This window comes from Aspergillus udagawae (assembly GCF_001078395.1).
Source record: "Aspergillus udagawae IFM 46973 DNA, scaffold_2, whole genome shotgun sequence".
Lineage (NCBI taxonomy): Eukaryota > Fungi > Ascomycota > Eurotiomycetes > Eurotiales > Aspergillaceae > Aspergillus > Aspergillus udagawae.
The window spans coordinates 1,218,421-1,240,268 of record NW_025091265.1 but is presented as its reverse complement, the minus strand read 5'-3'; the positions used below and the strand labels follow the sequence as shown (position 1 = coordinate 1,240,268).

Sequence of the window (21,848 nt, the reverse complement as noted above, 5' to 3'; positions counted from 1 at the left end):
CGGACAAAGTGGGGTTGATGCAAGAGCTGATTGATAAGATGAGCACGGCAGATTCATCATCCGGATGGGGTCAGAGAAGGAGAAGATTTTGCTCACCGAGTCCATGGAAATAATCCAGGATGGGGCCATTAGGTGGTCTCACTGCTAAGTCATTGTCTTTATCAGATCGAAACAGGTATCCAACGCTAGTATCATAGCCCACAATGAAATACAGCGTATGGTATGGGTGGATCTCTGTCAGCTTGTATTCCCTTGTAATCCCGTTGTTACCTACTGAATGGTGGATTTCTGAGCTGTTAGTATACTGAGTACACGAGTCCTGTAATACCCAAAATCAAGTCTAGAAAGTGTACTTTTTGATCAGATAACACTGCCAAGATGCCACGGGAAATGACAAGGGTTCCGGGCGACAGAATTTTCGCGTCAGTTGATCACGAACCATTGTTAGGAAGAAAAGGACAGCCTATGATTGTTCTATCTCGAGGTCCTTGGGAACTCACACAGTGCCGGAGACACTTCTAATTGTACCACGGCATGACGCACGAGTCCATAGTTAGGTCTATTCCTTGGCCCTGTAGAGAAATGAGGTCATCGCAGATATTCCATCCTAAATCGAAGTCCAAGTGCTACGTGTGGACGGGCTTTATCAAGGAATTAATTATGCCATAGAGGGCTGGTTTCTTTCAAGTGAAAGAGCTTTGGCTGAGCAACCCTAAGAAAACATTAAATTATATTCCTGCATACCCTTCAGTGTCTTTTCCATTAGCCTCATCTCACAACCACTTGTATCCATCCTCATGGTGAAAGGCCGCCCATAATATCCTACATCATTAACAATCGTAACGGACATGGTCAAGTCCTCCCACCCGAAGTGCCCGACCCCAAAACTATCCAGACAAAAATAACGCCTCGACCTAAAACAAGACTCCCTTGGTTTGCGTTTTGGTGAGCTTAATATCCCGGATAACAAACATCCAAATGAGCGAAAGCGCCATGATAGCCGTTCCCGCGATCAACATCTTGCTCTGCGTACTGGCATACGCAAGGGCAATGGCCTGGCGGACCGGCGAGCCCCGCTCATACTTGAGCTGCTCCTCCAGAGAATCATAGATCGTCTCCCAATCCTCCGCCACCGACTCAGGAAGCAGACGCTGCAAGGCACCCGGCAGCGTGTGCGTCCAGATGGCACCGGAGATACTACTTCCCACGGCGCTTCCCATGGTGCCAAACACGTTCAGGAAGGCAAGCGAGGACGCAGCATGGTCGTGGTCCGACGCCGCCAGCACAGCTACCTGTTGGCAGATGATCATGGTGCCGCCCGCGAAGGCGATGAAGATCTGGCACATGATCATGTACCCGACGGACCAGCTTGGTCTGCGGAAGTAGATCATCAGGCCCTCGCCGAGGATATAGAGCGGGACGGCGATGAAGAGAAGCCAGCGGAAACGAGTCGTTTTCTTGATCAGGAACCCCACGACGAACAGCCACACTCCCGAGACGACGTCGAAGATGCTGGTGATGTATCCTGCGGTTGTGATACTGGTGCCGTACACAACCTGAAGGTATGAGGTGTAGTAGTTGAACCAGCAGTAGTATGCGATCTGGTAGCAGACGTCCACCATGCAGGCACCGAGGACGGTTCTTGAGGCCAGAAGAGCCCAGGGGAGGAAGGGGACAGGTGCAACAAAGCGTTCGACTAGAGCGAAGACAATCAGGCAGAGGAGACCGATCACGAGCATGGTGATGATGGAGGCCGACTTCCAATCGTCCTCGGTGGAGCCGGCAATGGAAAACGGCAGGAGGAAAAGCACAAGGCCGGCAGCGAGGAAGAAGACACCGAGTACTAGCAACATTAATATGCAATCTTAGAATGTTCCCAATCGACTTACTGTCAAATTCGATAACATAGTGCCTGATACTCTCCATCCACGTTCTGCCACTGCCGGGCTTGGCCTTCAAAAGCCCGCTCTTCTTTGCCTTGTGCCGATTCCAGCGCAGCAGGACAAACATGGGCAGGGCAACGACGGGCAAAACGATAGAGAAACAGCCATATGCCCACCGCCAGTTTGAATCGTAAAAGTGCTCCGCCGCAGCAGGGCCCCCGAACGCAGTAATGATATACGGAGAGGAGGTAAAGGCGTAGGCGAGACCTCGGTCGCGAAGTGTCGATGTATCGGCCGTAATAACATCAACACTAAAAATGATGCCGGCGAAGCCGACGCTGTAGAATACCTTTGCAGCGGTCAGTCTGTGCCTAGTCAGAAGAACAGGCGGACCTACCTGCGCGGCGCAATAGGTTCCAATATCGTGACACGTCGCCGACAAGATCAACCCCAGAGTGGCAAATGTCACCATTATTAGGAAACCGACAGATCTATCCCAGAGATTCAAGACTTTTGCCAGCGGCATGTAGGTTGCCGCCGACATGACGCTGGAGACGATGGAGATAACCGGGATGAGAGAGTGTGATTCAAAACCGCTGGTCACGTAAGCAGAGAGATTGCTAGTGATGGAGGACTGGAGGCCGTTGATAAAGTACAGGAGCCACATGCTGTTATTTGACATAGGTCAGCGGTTATCCTGAAGATATACATTGTGTTTGGCTCACAGGCAATAGGCAGCTCCCAGAGACGTCTTGGACCATGTCAGGGTGATTGCTTCAGCTTGAGTGACACCATCTTGGGCCTCCTCATTTGGCAGCATTTCCCTTGCATCATGACTGACGACCTCTGAAGGATTTTTGGTATCCGGGTATGCGACAGTCTGTGGGTTTGGCACTCCATCATCCCTAGGAGAGGCAATACCCTCACCCGGAGAGTCCTCTGGAGACTGGAAGAACTTTTTCTGCCACGACGACAGCATTTCGTGAAAAGATCGAACAATGTGCTGTGTACCACGCTGTAGAGATGGAAGACGGAGAAGTTATAGATAGATACGAAAGACACAAGATCAGCATGGGCCGAGCGTCTGCCTCATGGTTTTCAACTTAATCTCTCTCCGACCTGGCAGAATGCTAGACAACGCAAGACGGCCATTGCTGGGATGCACTTAGGCGATGCTCACCGGTGGGACTATTGGCGTGGTCGTTAGCGAAACATGGCGTGGACTGTGTCCAGTGCCGATACGCGGCAGAGGACGTTGACAGGCAGTTACTAGTCAGACGACGGTATGGCTCTTCCAATACAGGGTGACTTGTAACTCCGGACTAGCACAGAGTACAACTGACAAGGGTATGCTTAGGAGTGGGTGCTGTAGAATGGCTGAGGTACCGAACCATCATGATACAAGTTATACAAGACCGTATGTATTTCGCTGTATCATGTGGTTTTGTAAGGTATGCGCTAGTAATCCAATGGCATGATAAATTGTTATCAATCAGTGGAGACTACGACTGGGTCAATTCCGGAAATCTCCGAGACATCTGATTCGATTTTACGGATCAGATAAGTGTTACGTAACATTACGCCGAGCGTGTATCCACCTTACCGTTGATGTTCTTGGGCAGCAGAGAGCCGACTAGAATCACCAACTGCGGTCTCGGATTTAGAGAAATTTCCATCAGAACATGGTTCCTTGCTTAATGTCCTTGATGGGGTTAGACTCGCGAGTTCGTGTGAGCTCAATGAGATCCAGCACCATTGCACAACTCCAACGTCCGACACCGTCAATCTCCTGGTCGCAAGCAGGCATCAGGTCCTCATGAAGCTTGCTCAGAAACTATCGGGCTATCCTCGCCTGCTCCTGGCCGGCAATCCCTCCAAAGTTGACTTAGGTCGACTCCTGCTGGGCATTGTCAGCGCAGCCGCCTCTGGAGTTCCATTTCCCTTGATCGGAATTCTATTCGGTCAGCTCCTCGACGACTTTAACGCAGTGACCTGCGGCGAGTCAGAATCATCGGACCCAGACTCCGACTATCAGCATGATATCAACGGCAAGATTCTGATTATCGTGTATCTTGCCATCGCTCAGTTTGTTCTGATCTACGTCCACCTCTCGTGCTGGAGTCTGAACGGTGCTCGACTGGCGCAACGCCTGCGGGAAACTTACCTACAGAACCTCCTCCGACAAGAACCGTCGTACTTTGATAAACTGCCCCCCGGCGAGATTGCATCGCGATTAAATGGCGATATACAAGCTATTCGGTCCGGCACATCGGAGAAAGTGGGGATATGTTTATCGAGTCTGTCCTTTTTTATCACCGCATACATCGTGGCCTTTGTCAAAGATGCCAAGCTTGCCGGGATGCTCGTCTCGTTGATCCCAGCATACTTCTTGATGTCGTTCGTCGGAAGCCATTATATCGAGAAATACACCGGGCGCATGTCGGATTACGCTGCGAGTGCCGCGTCCATTGCTTCTGAGGCACTGTCCAACACCGTCGTGGTGCAGGCCTTTGGTGCCAATGCGCGGCTGGAGGAGAAATTCTCCAAAGCACTCAAGGCTGCGGAGACTGAAGGGTTGAAGAAGGCGACGGCGGTTGGCATACAGTCCGGAGTGTTATATTTTATTGCATATTCTGCCAATGGTCTGGCATTCTGGCAAGGGAGTAGACAGATCGCCGAGTCCGTGAGTGGTAATACTCACGGTGCAACGGTGGGTGCGACCTTTACTGTGATTTTCATTCTAGTTGAAGGTGAGATCAATTCCATCCTTGATAGCGAGCCACTCTAACACGGTGACAGCCACCTTGCTCCTCAGTCAAGTCGCACCCTTCCTGCACCTCTTCGTCGCAGCCGTCGCCTCATTCCAGAAGTTGCGTGAGGATATCGACCGCGAGCCGATGATTGACAGTACAAGCGATTCTGGACTTCGACTTACCCAGGCTGAGGGCGGTTTTGAATTCAAGGATGTTTCCTTCACCTATCCCTCGCGCCCCGAGATTACCGTTCTCGACAACATCAGCCTCAGCATCCCAGCGAACAAACATACCGCCATTGTCGGTCTATCCGGCAGTGGCAAGTCGACCATTGCAGGTCTGGTTACCAGACTCTACGATCCGACGAAAGGCCAGATTCTTTTCGATGGCCACGACCTGCGTGACATCAATGCTCGTGATTTGAGAAGCTTTCTGAGCTTGGTTCAGCAGGAGCCCTCTCTCCTTGACCGATCCCTTTTAGAGAACATTGCCCATGGGCTGATCAACTCGAACAATCCGAGCCATGTACACTTGAAGACGACCCTGTTGAGTACTGACCTGGCCGACCTCGCAAGTGAAGTCAGGGACGGCAAGGATCTGACCGCTGCAGCAGAGGCCCGGGGTCCAAATGTGGTTGAAATCGTTGGATTGGTAAAAAAGGCTGCGTCGCTTGCGGATGCAGACGGCTTCATCAGTGCGCGGCAACACGGCTACGGTACAGTCGTAGGCTCCAGTGGCCGGCTGATCAGCGGTGGCCAGAAACAGCGAGTTGCACTTGCCCGAGCTCTGGTAAAGGATCCAGCAGTACTCATACTGGATGAAGCTACAGCGTCTCTGGATTCACGGAGCGAGCAACGCATCCAGCGGGCAATCTCCAACATTGCCACCGGCAGGACTATCATTACGATTGCCCATCGTCTATCGACAATCACCGGTGCGGACAACATCATTGTCATGCACAAGGGCCATATCGTGGAACAAGGCAACCACGCGACACTCATGGCCAAGAATGGCACCTACGCCGAGCTTGTCAACCTGCAGACACTTGCAGGCAAGGATGAAACGTCAGTCAATATCCAGGGCATCAGCAAGACTGATCAGGCATCTTCAAGCGAAGCCGATACTGAGAAAACCACTCTTGTCCTGGACGACTTTGGCGATGCTGAGAAACATCCAGTCTCGACAACCGAAACTCCCGTTGACTCCGAGGAAGCAGAAGAGCCCGAGACTCCCAAAAAGTCCCTCTGGGCGCTTGCCAAAGGCTACGCGCCAGCATTACGACCTCACTTGCTGTTCATTTTCCTTGCGCTTCTTGGCTCGAGTATCGTTGGTGGAGCCTTTTCTGGAGAGGCTGTGATCTTCGGAAACACCGTTGGCAGTCTGAATCCCTGCCATAGCGCAGATAGCATCCGGTCAAGAGGGAACTTCTTTGGGTTGATGTTCTTTATCCTCGCTATCATTGAGTTCTTCGCAAACGTGGTCAGCTGGACTGGCTTTGGCTGGGTCTCTGAGAAGATCGTCTACGCGGTTCGGGTCTTGTCGTTCCGGTCACTATTCGAGCAGGACCTGCAATGGCATCAGTCCGAGGGCCGCACACCTGCTTTGCTTCTGTCCTACATTACCAGAGATGGCAATGCATTAGCTGGCTTAAGCGGTTCGGTCATTGGCACTTTGTTCTCGATCACCGTCAACCTCATCGCAGCGATCATTCTGACTCACATCATCGCATGGAGAATCGCATTGGTCTGCCTGGCGCTGGTACCGCTTCTGCTCGGAGCCGGGCTGATGGAGCTCAATGTGCTCGGGAAATTCGAGGAGCGACACGAGAACGCATACACCAAGTCTGTCGATATCGGCGTCGAAGCCATCACATCCATCAAGACCATTGCATCGTTGTCCCTAGAAGAAGAGACTCTCCAGACCTACCGGCGCTCCCTGAAGGGACCTCGCAAAGAGACATTCATGGTCACTGTGCACGCAAGCCTGTGGCAGGCAATGACCTACTTCCTCGGCAACCTCGTGAACGCGCTGGCGTACTGGTGGGGTGCCAAACAGATTATCGCAGGCAACTACACACAAACCCAGTTTCTGATCGTGGTTTTCTCGCTGCTCGTCAGTGCTCTTCTGTGGAGTCAAATGTTTGCCCTCGCACCGGAGCTCTCCAGCGCCCGCGCGGCAATGGCCCGGATCCTAAGCCTCATTGAGATCGGCTCGGACAAGATGCAAGGACACGTTCCCAGCCGTACCACGAATGCCTCGAACGACCCCGAGGCAACAGCCGAGCCCAAGCCCTTCCTGTCAAACCACCAAGCCTCAAGCGTGCAGCTGCGCGATGTGCACTTCGCCTACCCCGCCCGACCAGATATTAAGGTTCTCAAAGGACTGAGCATCGATATCCTACCAGGCCAGTTCTGTGCCCTGGTGGGACCCAGCGGCGCAGGCAAATCAACCATCATCTCCCTCATTGAACGGCTCTACACCCCCGAGTCCGGCGCCATCGTCGTCGACGGCGTGGACATCACCAAGCACCGCGACGTCTCCTTCCGTGACTCCATGGCACTGGTCCCACAGGAGAGCGTCCTCTTCGAGGGCACCATCGAGTTCAACATCGGTCTTGGCGCGACACCAGACCGCGAAGCAACCATGGAGGAAATCGTCGAAGCGTGCAAACTTGCCAACATCCACGACGTGATTCAATCCCTGCCGGACGGATACCAGACGCTCTGCGGGCCGAACGGGAGCCAGTTCTCTGGAGGCCAGAAGCAGCGACTATCGATTGCCAGGGCGCTGGTCCGCAAACCCAAGCTGTTGATTCTGGATGAGTCGACGAGTGCGTTGGATGCGGAGTCGGAGAAGCTGCTGCAGGATGGGCTGGAGAAGGCCGCGAAGGGAGTCACAGTCATTGCGATTGCGCATCGGTTACATACAATTCGCAAGGCGGATGTGATTTGCTTGATCGAGGGAGGTCGATGTGTAGATCGGGGAACGCATGAGGAATTGCTGCAGAGGTCGGAGAGTTATAGGGCGAACGTCATGCATCAGACTGTGGCGTAGTCATTGATATATATTTAATTCTTGCTTTGTTAATAGACCGGTTCATATCTTGATTTTTGACACATCCTTGATCAATGGACTGCAGTGAAGACATATATTCATGAATCGATCAAACTACATCATCCATTTACTCTCAAACATGCACAGGAACAAACACTAAGACAGCTGACTACCAAGCAACACTTTCTCACTCCGAGCAGCCAACTCCTCAACCGCAGCAACCAATTCCCCCAGAACCTCTTCCACAAACACCACATCCCTCTCACTACCAACCACACCAACATGAATCTCTCCCCCCTTTACGTACGAAACAGCCTTGATCGGATAGGCCGCATCCCCATGCGGATTGGCAATTTCCACCCGACAAGAGCCCCCACCAAACGGCATCCTATCAAAATCCTCCCAGTCCTGATGATGCACGATGGAGTCAAAGCTTTTCTTTCCGGGAGCCATATCCCACCCCGCCAGCTCAGCAATCTTTTCAAAGCCCAGGAAGTCGTGCGACGCAGAGTCGGCAGACTGCGTCTGGACGAAGCGCAGCAGGTCAGTTGCGGTCCAGTCGGGCTGGAAGGGGACCCGGATGGGAGTGAGCTGGTAGCAGGGTCCCATAATGTTCTCGGCGTTGGGGATGTTGAGGGTGCGGCCGGAGGTGACGCCGCCGAACGTGACGTCTGGCGTTTGGAGGCGGCGAGCAAGGACCAGGGCCCAGGCTGCTGTGAGGAGATTTGCGGTGGTGATTTCCTCGAGGGGTTGGGTGTTGGCGGCGCGGGTGCGGAAGATTGCTTTATCGGTTGTGTTGGATGAGTGTCCGTCGAGAATCGAGAGGGAGGAATCGGAGAGGAGATTGCGCCAGTAGGTCGATGCTTTGTTTTGGATGGGTTCTTCGCTGATCTGGGCCATGTACGACGAGAACGGGGAAAAAGCTGCGAGCGGTGTGCCGGTGTACAGGGAGTCTAGGTCTTGGAGGAGTCTGGGCAGGGAGACACCGTCGTATTGGGCGTGGGATAGGCCGATCATGAGGCAGGTGTCGCCATTGTTTCCTTCGACGTGGAGAAGTCTGAAGAACGGAGATCCTAGCTGGAAGTTGGACTCGATATCCTCCCTGCAGAGGTCGGCGACATATTGATCAAGCTCTTTGTCCGTCTTGTGGGTGCACACTGGAATCTCCAACTCGTCCAGGACGACCTGCAAGAATCCAGATTCATGTGTGATGAAGACTGTACGAAGAATCTCGTGCGTCTTAACCAGGTCGCTGCACGCACGGAACAACCGCTCTCTATCAACGCTGCTGTCAAAGTACAGCATTGTATACTGGATGGATGTCCTCAGCGGCTGGAGGGTTGCTCGGATATCCAGACCCTGGGAGTCGGTCACTGGCAAGACATCTCGGATGGGCCAGCTTGGGCTCCCAAGCTGTGGTCGGACTATCTCAGACAGGAACTGCTGAACGTCAAGTAGACGGAGCGTCGAAAATGGCTTGTAGATGTTAACCTCCTCTTTTGAGCGTTGGTCCACCTTCAGCACTCTGGCAGCGTCGCTGAGACGCATATTCCGGAAGATATCAGCCACAGACAAACCGTGACCTTGCGTTCGCAGGCTCGAAACAAGCTTCATTGCAAGAACAGAATCCCCTCCGAGCCTGAAGAAATTGTCGTCTACGTCGATTTGCTCAGGGTCGATACGAAGGACTTTGGCCCATGCAGACCGCAGTATGCCTTCTGAAGCTGACAGATGGCTTTGAATTGTAGCCTTGGTCCAAGCTAGTCTCAACCCATCACGAACCTGGTTTTGGATTTGCGGGGGAACTTGAGAAGCGATCTGATTGAGCAAACTGTGGTCAACACGTCCCATTATAGTGGGCAGTTTGTCTACAACGATGTAGGTGGACGGAACCATATACGACGGAAGCGAGTCTCGCATGTATTTGTCGAGTTTCTTCAACGCTGCAGCAAGACTGCTGGGAATAATCGCGCAGACTGTGGCTTGGATGGCCTGACCTGACGAGTCGCACGCTATCTCATGTTTCTCTGACAAAAGCTCAACAAAGTCTTCCTCGCCAGCTGGTTGCTCAATGAACAAAAGCAGCTCGTGGTCAGACGATGGTTGCGATACTGCAGCAGCGGCACGAATTGTCGGTGCAAGATGGCCTGCAAGGTGCCTTTCAACCTCTGTAATATCCACTGAATGCCCGTGAACAGGAACAACATTCTCCTTGCGACCAACGAACACTAAACTTCCGTCATCTCGCAACTGAACCATGTCGCCGGTTGCGTGCAATTTGCCTCTTCGGCCGGCGTAGGTAGAGCTTCCGGCCACAAGCCAGGCGGGGGAGTCAACCGTGTCACCGGAAAGAATGGCTCCTTCAAGCCACAGCTCACCGACACAGCCGATGGGCGAGAGAAGGGACGGGTTTCGCGGGTTGCAAACCCAAGGAACAGTCGCGGAAGGATAGCTTGAACCGGGCTTGGTGCTTGCGTCTGCACGCAGCCTAGAGGATGATTCATCCTCAGCCAAAGGAGGAATCTGATTCCATTGCCAGATCTGGTTCAACTCTGCCTCAGGGAGACAGGAGATCTCGTCAACCCTCCGCGAAAGGCCTTTACTTAACTGCAAGCAAGCGGTCTCGAGCTGCCCCAGCATCCGTTCCATCTGCTTGATCTCAATCAAGCTGCTATCGAAGCTCGCGCAAACCCGGAAGCCGCCCTTGCGAATCCCACAAGCCAGCATCAGCGGATACGGGTTGAAATGCAGCGCTTCAAGGACGACATCCCCGCTCTCAACGCCGAGTTCGCTGCCGACATACTCTGGTTCAGGTTGAATGACCAGGCCCGTGCCGGTTTCGCACGCGTACTGTGCATCTTGGCTGACCTTGCGGATGTTTTGCATGCCCATATGCTGATATGGGGTACGGGTCAAGACACTCTTCTGCACGGCTTGAAGGTAGGATTCCACGGTACTCGCCCGGTGGACGCGAACGCGAATTGGGACCGTTGCAATTAACGGGCCGACAATGCTTTCGACTCCAGGCAATGGGATATCGCGACCGGTAAGGGTCTCGCCGAACACGATATCGTCGCTTCCAGTATATTGGGACGCGACGAGCGCCCAGGCGCCGCGGATTAATGTGGCCATGGTGAAGGGCGATCCAGCACTGGTTTCGAGGGATACTTGCTGCTCGATTAGAGCGTCGGGGGTAGGCATGAAGTCTCTCGAGGGTAGACGCGGGAACTGAGGCCCGACGGCACCGTTCAATTCCCGTCGCCAGAATTCTTGCACTGCAGCGTCATCCATGTCGCGCACGTGTTTGACAAAGTCGCGCATCTGCGTCTTTACCTCGATTGGCTGCCCTTGCAGGGCATCGCTGACTTGCTTGAGGATGATCGGCTCTGACCATCCATCGTACAGGACGTGGTGAATAGTCCAAACCATGTATCGCTTGCCGGTAGTTATGTCGTCAACGATAGCGTAACGAGCCAGGCTCTCTCCGAGATTCATCCTTTCGGTTCGGTCGTTCTCCAGGTATTCGGATAGATTGGATGCTTGCGTCCAGGAAACGTTTTCTTTGAGTACAACTTGTTGAAGGCCAGGCTCTTGCAGCTGGGCAACTCGTGTCCGTAAAATGGGGAGTGCGGTGACCACTTCCTCCCACGCCTTCCTCCATGCGTCGCTGTCGATATGCGACGGGATACATAAAACTCTCTGTGCCACGTATGGCTTGACTGATTTGAGTGAGAAAGTGAACAGAGACTCCTGTGTGGGCGTACACGGATAGATGTCCTCGACATTTGCTGGGCTAACCCCGCAGGCCTCTGCTGCCTCTCTGCAGGCGCTGTCGACATCTGACGTGATCATTGAGAATGCCGGGGCTTGAGCTTGCACGTCGACGCCGCAGATGCGAGCAGCGCTGGCCATGGCTGAGAGAGTAGGGTTGCTAAACATGTTGGTGACACTGAGGTCGAGGCCATGAGACCGACAAACAGAGACCAGTTTCATGGCTGTGAGGGAGTCTCCACCCAGAGCGAAGAAGTTGTCTTCGAGACGGATAGAGGCGGCTTGGATCTTCAATGTATTGCTCCAGGCCTGTCGCAAGTGTCGCTCCAGATCGCTCAGCTCTCGGGTTGTGGTGTTTTTCCCTCTCTGGTCCAGCTGACGCAGGTCGACGGCGGCACCAAATTGCCTCAGTCTTTTGCGGTCTGTTTTACCCGAGATCAACGTAGGGATATGGTTGACAGGAATATACGCAGTGGGCACCATGTATCGAGGCAAAACCTTTGCCAGCTCCGAATCAGCTTCTGACAGCGCCTTGTACTGCTCACCGGGAAGCTCTGCTGCCTCAAGTTCAGTATGGCCATGTCCTTTCGTCGTCTGCGCTGCAACAAATGCCACCAACGTTGGTTGTCCCCCGGACCCTTGCGGTACAATCACCTCGGCGATGACGGTCGTCTCCGAGGGCAGTCTGGCTCTCAACTGGCTCTCGATCTCTCCGAGCTCAACTCGTTGTCCACGGAGTTTGACTTGAGTATCCTTGCGCCCCACGAAGACAATACCCCCAGATCCATCCGGGTCATATCGGCCTAGATCACCGGTCTTGTACAGACGGCCCCGACGACCGGGGTAGACATTGTGACCCGCAATCAACCACGAGGGGTCTTCGATAAACGCTGCCGCGGTTTTCTCCGGGTCATTCAGGTAGCCCTGTCCTACTATGGGACCTTCGACCAGCAGCTCTCCTACCACGCCGACGGGTACAAGAGATTCATGGTCATTGGGGTCGACTATCCAGATGGCCGCCCCATTACCAGGCCCAATGGAGATATAGTCTCTCCCCGTTGCCGCGCTACTATTCACTGTACACCCGATCGTGCATTCGCAGGGACCATAGCCAATAATAATCCTGGTGTCCTGACCCCAAAGCGTGACATCTCTCGCAGAGACAGGCTCTCCTCCGAGACCTAGGCCGCTGAGTGAGGTTATCACGTCCGCGTCTAGAATCCGGGCGACGGAAGGCGTCAGGCCCGCATAGTTGACTTTCATCCGCCGGATCACGCCGTTGATGTCGTTGAGGCGGTCTTCGTCCGATGGAATGCAAAGACAGCCGCCGTTGCCCAGGGTCAGAAGCATGCTGTCGATGCTGACGTCGAAGGCGTAGGAGGCAAAGTCAAGGACGCGCGAATTCTCTGTGTAGCCGACGGCCTTGGCTCTGGGAATGGCACTACTTGTGTAGGTCTCGTGGGAGATCTTGACTCCTTTGGGAGTACCTGTGCTGCCGGACGTAAAGATGATGTACATCAGGGCGGATGAGGGTACCCTCGGTAGCGGTACGATGTTTTGTATAGCGGGCAGTCTGCTGAACGTGGTCTCCTCCACGACGAACACTTTCGAATTGGGTATGATCTCAGACACCAGGTTGTGCTGATCACGAGAGGAGACCATCATTTTCGCGCCGACCTGTTGGGCCATATTCTGCAGCCGTGCAAGCGGCAGCGTCGGGTCCATTAATACAAACGTCGCGCCGGCTTTCATTACCGCGAGAACTGCGACGATTGTCCATCTGGATTTCTCAAAGCAGATAGGTAAGGCATCATGTAACTCGACACCCATATCCTTGAGCGAGCCCGCGACGAATGTGGAATACTGATCAATCTGGCTGTATGTCAGGCTGCCGTCCCAGGATGCGATTGCTTCTTTATCTGGGAACTTCTGAGCCTGTTCGGATATCATATCATGCATGCAAAAGTTGTACGTGGGTGGCAGATCGTGATTCCAGCGCCATATCTCGTCGAGATCATATGTGGTCGGTCGAAGGCAGTCTTGGATGGACACTTCGGGGTTAGAGATGCACAGTCTGACTGTGTCGACGAGGGTCCTAACGTATCGCGCCACTGTGAATGGCAACATATTCTCGGAGTGCCATGTTGGGCAAATCTGGAGCAAACCATTCTCAAAACACACTTCCAAGTGAAGTAACCCCTTTGTTTGCCGCGTCAGCTAAGCATCTGGTATTCAACATCCATACATCCACTCACTTCATCTTTTGCTTCCTCTGAGGTCTGGGAAAGAGAGCTGGTGCTCAGAAGCAGAGATGCTGGCGCCAACTGGCCTGGTGCATCTGTGGCAATATGCCGAGAGACAGCTGTCGCAGTTTCCTTGACACTGCTTTGTAGCCCCGCCACTACTTCATTCATGGCCAGATATCTGGCTACCGGCTCCTCTTCTGGACGCGTATATGCCCAATCGTATCGGATCTCGACACCATCTCGTGTTCTCAAGAGCACAATGAGCCACGATAAAAGTATGATTTCATCTCTCATGCCTGTGGGACTCGAAGTCTCGTCGGATGTAAGACCCACGACCTCAAAGGACTCGACGCCGTTGCAGTTTAACCGGGTTGCCATTGAGTCACCTGAGTCATTGCTGTAGTGTTTCTGGATGGGAATATCATCTAGTTGTACTGAACCCATTGTCCCGCTGCTCTAGTCTTAGATCCTGATGCAGTATCTTCCTGGGAACCGGAGAGGCAACGCTCGTGTGGATGACTAAAATGACGTGAAGTAGAATATATAAATAGGAAGACCAGGCTAATTGCATTATTTCACCGATGAACGGCCCTAAACACTGTGTAAGGCACAGTCTACCAACCGAGACCGCCGCGGCTATGTCGAGGGGGCAGGGGGAGCATGTATTGTTCCTTTGTGCAATCAGGTGGACTGGACCCATATAAACCAGGCAATATCATCCTAATCCACTGTGTACAAAAATACGAAGCCTACCTATGATTTGGATCTTTCCTAGACCAGTGGAGCTGAATATTCCACTTGGGCAGCGTGGTGCCCTTTCAGACTGAGAGTAACTGTTATCTGATCACACTAAAGCATTCTCAACCATCTAATAGCCATTGAAATGGCCTGGCTTGTTCAATACTTCTGTTATCTGATCAGTGTTTGTTTATATTACTTGTAGAGTGGGTATTTATACAAACAGTATTACTGTCATAATACGAGGTGTATGTTATTACACCAGGGTACGTAATATGGTATCAGTACTTTAGTGTTTAAATGTTCCCTACTGTAGTTACCTCGTGTAAAATGGCGCACATAGTTGCATTCCTTCATCCTGGCAAATCTGATAATAACCCCTCAGCAGTTTCATAACTTAGACGGCCTCCACTGTGGCTTTCTCTTCTCCACAAATGCTCGTACTCCTTCGTGGAAATTTTCGCCTGCCATGAGCCTGGAGTACCACCGGTCGACCAACGCACTGCTAGCCTCTTCCACACTGGCCATTTCCCACCCGTAATGCAACCCCTCCATTGTTACACGCACGCTGTCCGGACTATTTCTGGAGATGGCGGTTGCAATCTCCACCGCCGTCGCCAGTAACCGGCCACGCTCCACAACGCGATTCACCAGCCCCCAACGCTCAAGCTGGGATGCAGAAAAGGTCAGACCACTCAGAGCAATCTCGGCGGCTCGCTGTTTTCCTAGCACCCGGACCAGCCGAGGTAGGGAGCCTGCGACAGCGGCGATTCCTCGCTGCACTTCGGGGAGACCAAAGGTGGCGTTTTCGCTGGCCACGACAATATCGCAGTTGACCACCATCTCGAAGCCGCCTCCTAGACAGTATCCGTTGACGGCGGCGATGATTGGTTTGCCACCTCGTCGGCGAGGGAGACCGGCTAAACCGGGGGCTGTCATTTCGTTGGTGATACCGCGCGCGTTGAGGTCGTTCCATTCTATAGGATGTATTGTGAGCCAGTTTAATCCGAATTAAGATGAGAAGAGTATACCCTTGAGGTCAGCGCCCGCACAAAAGGATTCGCCCGTGCCGGTAATAATGGCCACATGTAGAGCAGGCTGTGTATCGAACCATGTCCATAGTCGTTGTATCTCGGCGCTCGTCTCGAGGGATATGCAATTTCGTTTCTCTGGGCGGTTGAGTGTGAGGAGGAGAATGTGAGGAGTTGGGAATGAAACGAGGCATCCTTGAACTGTTGGGTGTGCTTCTATTGACATTGCTAATGTCTGTAGAATCCAGATCTTAGATCAGCCGGAGTCACAGTCTGAGACGGATTCATGGGATTTAAGCACTACTTTAACGGTTCTGAATGTAGAATAGCGTTCATAGGTTCCCCTCACATGAATCAAGCTAATCCAAGTCATCATTGGGGCTGAGTTCACAATTCTATACCGGATGGTCGGTATCTTCTAGACGCTGTCTCCACCCTCTACCGCGGCCTCTTGATTATTCCTCGGCCATGTCTTATCTATATGTACCTGGCCCATGTCTTTGCTGCTGGGAAGAGACTTGTTCTACTCTTTAGACTAAATTGCCCAATGACAATGCAAATCACCGTCGAGACTCCTCTCCAGATCAATATGGCCGCCGCTGAACCAACGCCTGCCAACAAGCGGACATATCCAGGGGTCAAACTTCCTCACCCATATCTCACCAGCTATGCGATCCATGTGGTTTCTGAATCTACGCCGCGGGTGCTTCAACTGCGACTACACAACGATCAGGCCGGACAGCCTCTCCCAGAGCCCCTGCACTCGGCCTCGTTGACCTACACAGATATTGCCTTTGACGAGGCCGCCCAGGAAATCCCAGAAAATGACAACAGTCCCTGGGCGCGCAGTCGCAGAGCTCCCGGAACCTCATTCCACTGGACCGGCCAGGAGCCACCTACACTGGGACAGATCTGGAATGTCATCCATGCCATCTTCTTGACATATCCTCACCACGAGATTGTCCGCTTGGATCTGAATGGGTCTCGCAAGGACATCATCCGCGAGGAATGCCTGCGCACTGGGCTGGTCGTTCCCTTCCCTTCTCCTCGAGTCCCCTTCGGTACTGAGAACACGCCCTCCGAAACCGACACACTCATCATACTCCGCTCCGCATTCTGGCAAGGGGCCGGCTCACCGGTTGGACCACGTCCCATCTGGGCCGTCGACCAAGGGACTCATGGCCTGCTCCGGAGACCAGGAAGCGCCTATCCCCCTCTCGCTCAAAACTACGAGTTCTCCATGAAATTCCCCAGCGAGCGAATCTACACACGGCACCCGATCCGCCCCCAGAAACCCACTCCAGGCTCCCTAGTCTACAGCCGCTACATTCCGCACCTGGACAAGCATTTCTCGCTCATGGTGGTGGACTGGCAAAACGAGGAGCACCTGCAGCTCTTCCACAAATGGCAAAACGACCCGCGCGTTGCCAAGGGGTGGAACGAGACCGGCGACTTGGAGCACCACCGTAAGTACCTGCGACAGCTCCACGAAGACAAGCACGTCCTGTGTCTCTTTGGACGATTCGACGAGTTCCCATTCTCGTATTTCGAGGTATATTGGGCCAAGGAGGATCACTACGGAGCGCACTACGATGCCGGCGACTATGATCGCGGCCGGCATTCGCTCGTCGGCGAGTCCAGCGTCCGCGGCGCATACAGAGTCAACGCGTGGTGGTCGAGCTTGATCCATTATATTTTCCTAGACGAGCCGCGGACGATGTGTGTTGTCGGAGAGCCCAAGGCGACGAATACCACCGTTCTCTCGTATGAGAATGCGCATGGCCTGACGGTCCAGAAATACGTGGATCTGGGCCACAAGCGATCGGTCCATGTGCATTGCAGCCGGGAGAAATGGTTCCAGCTGTGTCCACTTTTCTGGGATGGGAGGGAAAGACCGCTGGAGAGCTCGGATCGGATGGCGTGGGACGCGAAGCTGTAATGGCTAGAATTAATTAATTCCTTCTTTAATGTGACAGAAAAAAATTGTATACTGTGAAAGATTCTTCAGTGTAAGAACTAGAATGTGATAACACAAACACCACCAGTGACTCTTGCAGGCTCGGTCTAGACCGTGTTATCAATTTGATTCGGTATTTTAGCCGAGTCCACAGCCAACGCTGTGGAGCATCCTCTTTTATGACCATCAGCCCTGCAAGCTAACCGAGCTCGCCGGATTGTCTTCGGTCTTCGGACCAAGTCTCTCTGTGAAGCAAGGATCAACCGTCCTGGACGTTCCCACAGAAATTTCTCCCCACCTTTCTAACAGGTATCTCACTTACTTAGCATTTTAGGAGGGCACATAGGTAATGTAATTTTCCCTACACCGTGAGGTTTTTCATGACACAATAAATTGCCCCTCTTGCACATTCCCTGGTTCGGTTTCATTGCAAAGTTATCTGATCCGAAGCCAGTGGGCCATGCACCGGAATTTTCCGATGGAGAGACACTCCAGAAAATAGCCCACAGTGCACTGTTTTCTCCTACTGGCAGCCTGATAGGGCCTGACCCCGTTAGTTGGATTCGCAGAGAACTCCATAGATGGATCAGATAAGACATGGCGTATGACTTCCAGTCTCATTACGGTATGGTAATCTTACCGGTGAGCTTACAGGACAATACAATGTTTATAAACATGGGTAAGATACAGGGATACTCGTTTGCTGAAGCAACTTAAGTCACAAGCCTAGGCCAAGTTTAAGAAGCTCTTAACTGTGCATGTACCTGCGCTTTCTGCTGTCTTGGCCTGTAATGCTGGAATCAATTTCTACCGCACCTCCCTTGCATCCAAGACTAAGTCGAGTTCATGAACCATGGTCCCTAACTCTGCTTTTCGTCTGTAGATCCACTCGAAAAGAATTTTGATAAAACCACTGCCTCATCAACCCTTGACAAAGCAGTGTCCCTCGAATTGAGTGACAACTGAGAGGTTTTCACTGTGCGAAACAGGTCTCCTACTCAGTCTAGCCCCGAATCGGGGCTTGTAGCCGAAGAAAACATCTAATCAGATCCGCCGAGTCTTGTGCCAAGAAATCTAATCAGATCTAGTCCTTCTGGCCCCTGTTAGCGAGCCTTGTGTACGTAACTGCTTCCTAAGTCACTCCACTCAGTAAGTCTTATGACCAATGTAGGAGGTATCAGACTACATGTATCTTACGACATGTATCAGTATGATATCTATACGGAAAGTCCCCACTGTGTATTGTATGTTAGATTGATAATGGCCTTCAGCAGTCCCACGAAACTGCAACGTTGATGAGACTGAGACAAAATGCAGACCCGCAGTGCCGATCTCGGACATTTATCAGATTTGACGAGGGGCATGGCACCGATTCATTGCTGAATACCACTTTGCCATCAACTACGAGGCAAGACTTTTCAGTCAATCCAGCTTCATCGCTATCTGACGCCAATAGCTGTGCAACATACACTCGAAATGTACTCGAAATTCTGGCCCAAAGGCGGTCTGCCAGGAATTCTACATCACTACGTATGTCCCTCCCCTCACATAGCACAGCAGATGAACTAACAAATCTGCAATCCAGACAGAAACCCTCGTCACATTCGAATACACCGCCAACACCATCCGCAAACCACACAGTCTCCTCTTCGTCGGCGGTCTCGGAGATGGCCTGGCAACAACATCCTACATGGCCGACCTGGCCCACGCCCTCCAGCCAACCGAATGGTCCCTCTTCACCCTGACCCTCACCTCCTCCTATCAATCTTGGGGGCTGGGACACCTTGACCGAGACACAAACGAGATCGCGCAGTGCCTGAATTACATCAGGGAGTACAAGACAGAGCGATTTGGCGGCAGCAGCGGCGGCGCCGGCGGCAAGATCGTCCTCATGGGCCATTCTACGGGCAGCCAGTGCGTGCTGCACTACCTCTCCCGACCGAATCCGCACACGGGCACTCCCGCCTTCGACCCCTCCGTCGAGCATATCGAGCGAATGCCGCTCGATGGGGCGATCATGCAGGCGCCTGTGTCGGATCGGGAAGCGATCCAGTGGGTTCTTGCCGAGGGGCTGGGAGATAAAACGCCGGCGGAGATCCGGCCTGTCTTTGAGAAGCTAACCGCGATGGCGAGGGAGGCTGCTGGTAACGCGGACGCTTGCACCGATGTTCTGCTGCCGTTGGCGATGACCTCGCTGGTGTACCCGGCCCACACGCCGCTGAGTGCGCGGCGGTTTCTGAGCCTGACGAGTCCCGAGAGTCCGTTGTCGCCGAGTGAGGATGATCTGTTCAGTTCAGATCTGAGCGATGAGCAGTTGGGAAAGACGTTCGGGAAGATCAGGGAGCAGGGGCTGCTGAGGGGGAAACTGATGGTGTTGTTTTCGGGGGCTGACCAATCGGTTCCTGCTTGGGTTGACAAGGAGGCGTTACTGTCGAGATGGAGAAAGGCCACGGATCATGATAGAGAAGCCGAGATATGGGATGGAAACAGTGCTATAATACCGGATGCGTCTCATGCGTTGAGTAATGATGATCAGGCTGAGCCTCGGAAGTTTCTGGTCGACAAGGTACTCAGATATCTTTCGGCTTCAGTGAAAGCTTAGGGATACTTGTTGTAATATATAAAATAAGAAGAAATACAAGACATTTAAAACATCTAGGGTGGAAGTGACGGCGACTGAGACGATGCATTGGCACATTCGTGATGGTAAATGCTTTTGGGTATGATATGTTCAGCTCAATACAGCCCTACCATAACTTCAGTAACATCGTTTGAAGAAAATAGAAACCGGCAGAAGGCCCATAGCCACAATTTTAGACTGCCGACCTAATAACTCGAGCAGGACTTCCCACGGCAATACTGTACGGCGGGATATCTCTCTTGACCACCGAGCCAGCACCGATGGAACACCCTGATCCGATGGTCACCCCAGCCAAAATAGTCACATTCGCTCCAATCCAGCAATCATCACCGATAATGACTTCTCTTGTGAATTCCATGCCTCGATGTGTGCGACGTGCTTCAAGCTTGGTCTCATGCTCGCCCGTGATGATGTTTACATTCGGGCCAACCTCCACGTTGTTTCCAACGGTGACCAGTCCGCAGTCCAGGACGGTCAAGCTATTCTATCAGCTTCATCCAGTATCATTTCTTAGGAGCATGACTTACTTGAAATTTGCATAAAAACCATCCCCAACACTGATGTTGCAACCATAGTCAACAAAGAGAGGAGGCTCGATATAGATCCCTCTTCCTGCCCGGCCAAACAACTTTCGTAATGTCTCTTCCCTATGTGCGACGGTCTCAGAGAACGGCACATCGGGTTGAAGAGGAGCATTAAACTCTGACATAAGGAAGCGCGCTCTGGTGCGACCCTCCATGAGCTCTGATGCGAGGGGACTATATCTGTACAGAGTCTTAGCGGTGGTTCGGTGATTGCGTGATGCTGATGCTCTTACAGTATTCCCGAGATCATTTTCTCATATTCCTCGCCCCAGCAGACACCTTGGAGGCTTTTGGCCTTTTCGATGATCTGGTTGTCTTTCTCTGTTTTGGGGATCATTGTGATGGTGAAATGGTGGTCCGATTGTGGGGTGCTGCGAGATGCCGGTTGTGCTGGATTGTCGAGATTTATATACCAATGTCGTCGTCATTGTTAGTATAGATTCGATATAAGCTTGTCTGGTGACCACATCTCATCTGTGGATGCATTCGTCGGTTTAGACTACAGCGAGACGCAGGATACATGCACCAATAGGGCTCCTTCCAGTGGGTGCCAGAATACGAACACATGAAGCTATCCTTTCATGGCTGGGAAGTCGGCCCTAAATTCCGGAGACTCATACCAGAGGTAGACATAGCAAAAAGGAGCATTGCTGCAATGCCACGATAATATCCACCAGTAATGGAATGAAGATATTGATGCAGCCAAAATGTGTCAAGCCGAAGTTTACCCGCAGAGCAGGATATATAATCATAAGATCAAAACAGATGTGGCATGTGAGCAGCGTAGTGAATCAAACAAACTTAAACAAAGTATGCGAGACAACATGGCTAGGACGAAATACGAGAGTCAGAACAATCAATATATTCCTTGAATCAACCGAGTGGTAGGTGTTGGTGGTCAAGCGCGAGAGAGTAGCAGTTGATAATTACCTTTTAGTTCTCAGTTCCTTCGTATATTCAAATTGTCAGCTTCCGCAACAAGAAATCCTCGATGGTCTAACGGTCATGATTTCCGCTTGTCACTCACATGAGAACGAGCGCGGGAGACCAGGGTTCGACTCCCTGTCGGGGAGATTTCTTTTTGTTTTTTCCCCGCTGGCCTCACACTAACCAATAAACACCCGTTTTTACCCCTTTTTGTCATCTTCTTGACCACAAACTTAAGGGTAAACTCTTTTTCCCTTGCATTC

General features: G+C 52.4%; 7 protein-coding genes and 1 non-coding gene across 8 annotated transcripts; 4 read left to right on the top strand and 4 right to left on the bottom strand.

Moving 5' to 3' along the window:
- Positions 1–914: 914 nt before the first annotated feature.
- Positions 915–2,862, bottom strand: mirD (putative MFS siderophore iron transporter; the record flags this gene model as incomplete). Its single annotated transcript, XM_043287725.1, has 4 exons — positions 915–1,843; positions 1,890–2,232; positions 2,281–2,551; positions 2,609–2,862. The coding sequence occupies 4 exons, from the start codon at positions 2,860–2,862 to the stop codon at positions 915–917; spliced, it is 1,797 nt and encodes a 598-aa protein (XP_043143660.1).
- An 837-nt stretch (positions 2,863–3,699) lies between these two features.
- Positions 3,700–7,690, top strand: Aud_002764 (ABC transporter ATP-binding protein; the record flags this gene model as incomplete). Its single annotated transcript, XM_043287724.1, has 2 exons — positions 3,700–4,633; positions 4,683–7,690. 2 exons carry the CDS (start codon positions 3,700–3,702, stop codon positions 7,688–7,690), a joined length of 3,942 nt encoding a protein of 1,313 aa, XP_043143659.1.
- A 156-nt stretch (positions 7,691–7,846) lies between these two features.
- sidD (nonribosomal peptide synthase SidD) lies at positions 7,847–14,151 on the bottom strand (the record flags this gene model as incomplete). Its single annotated transcript, XM_043287723.1, has 2 exons — positions 7,847–13,660; positions 13,717–14,151. 2 exons carry the CDS (start codon positions 14,149–14,151, stop codon positions 7,847–7,849), a joined length of 6,249 nt encoding a protein of 2,082 aa, XP_043143658.1.
- A 684-nt stretch (positions 14,152–14,835) lies between these two features.
- Positions 14,836–15,702, bottom strand: sidH (enoyl-CoA hydratase/isomerase family protein; the record flags this gene model as incomplete). Its single annotated transcript, XM_043287722.1, has 2 exons — positions 14,836–15,422; positions 15,477–15,702. The coding sequence occupies 2 exons, from the start codon at positions 15,700–15,702 to the stop codon at positions 14,836–14,838; spliced, it is 813 nt and encodes a 270-aa protein (XP_043143657.1).
- Positions 15,703–16,029: 327 nt separating this feature from the next.
- On the top strand, positions 16,030–17,415 carry Aud_002761 (GNAT family N-acetyltransferase; the record flags this gene model as incomplete). Its single annotated transcript, XM_043287721.1, has 1 exon — positions 16,030–17,415. The coding sequence occupies one exon, from the start codon at positions 16,030–16,032 to the stop codon at positions 17,413–17,415; it is 1,386 nt and encodes a 461-aa protein (XP_043143656.1).
- A 1,494-nt stretch (positions 17,416–18,909) lies between these two features.
- On the top strand, positions 18,910–20,035 carry sidJ (putative siderophore biosynthesis lipase/esterase; the record flags this gene model as incomplete). Its single annotated transcript, XM_043287720.1, has 2 exons — positions 18,910–18,963; positions 19,019–20,035. 2 exons carry the CDS (start codon positions 18,910–18,912, stop codon positions 20,033–20,035), a joined length of 1,071 nt encoding a protein of 356 aa, XP_043143655.1.
- Positions 20,036–20,246: 211 nt separating this feature from the next.
- Positions 20,247–20,995, bottom strand: Aud_002759 (sugar O-acetyltransferase; the record flags this gene model as incomplete). The annotated part of the gene is made up of 3 exons (XM_043287719.1): positions 20,247–20,553; positions 20,602–20,838; positions 20,892–20,995. The coding sequence occupies 3 exons, from the start codon at positions 20,993–20,995 to the stop codon at positions 20,247–20,249; spliced, it is 648 nt and encodes a 215-aa protein (XP_043143654.1).
- Positions 20,996–21,643: 648 nt separating this feature from the next.
- Positions 21,644–21,731, top strand: Aud_002758. Its single transcript has one exon. It is a non-coding gene; the product is annotated as a tRNA-Asp (tRNA).
- The last annotated feature ends 117 nt before the right edge of the window (positions 21,732–21,848 follow it).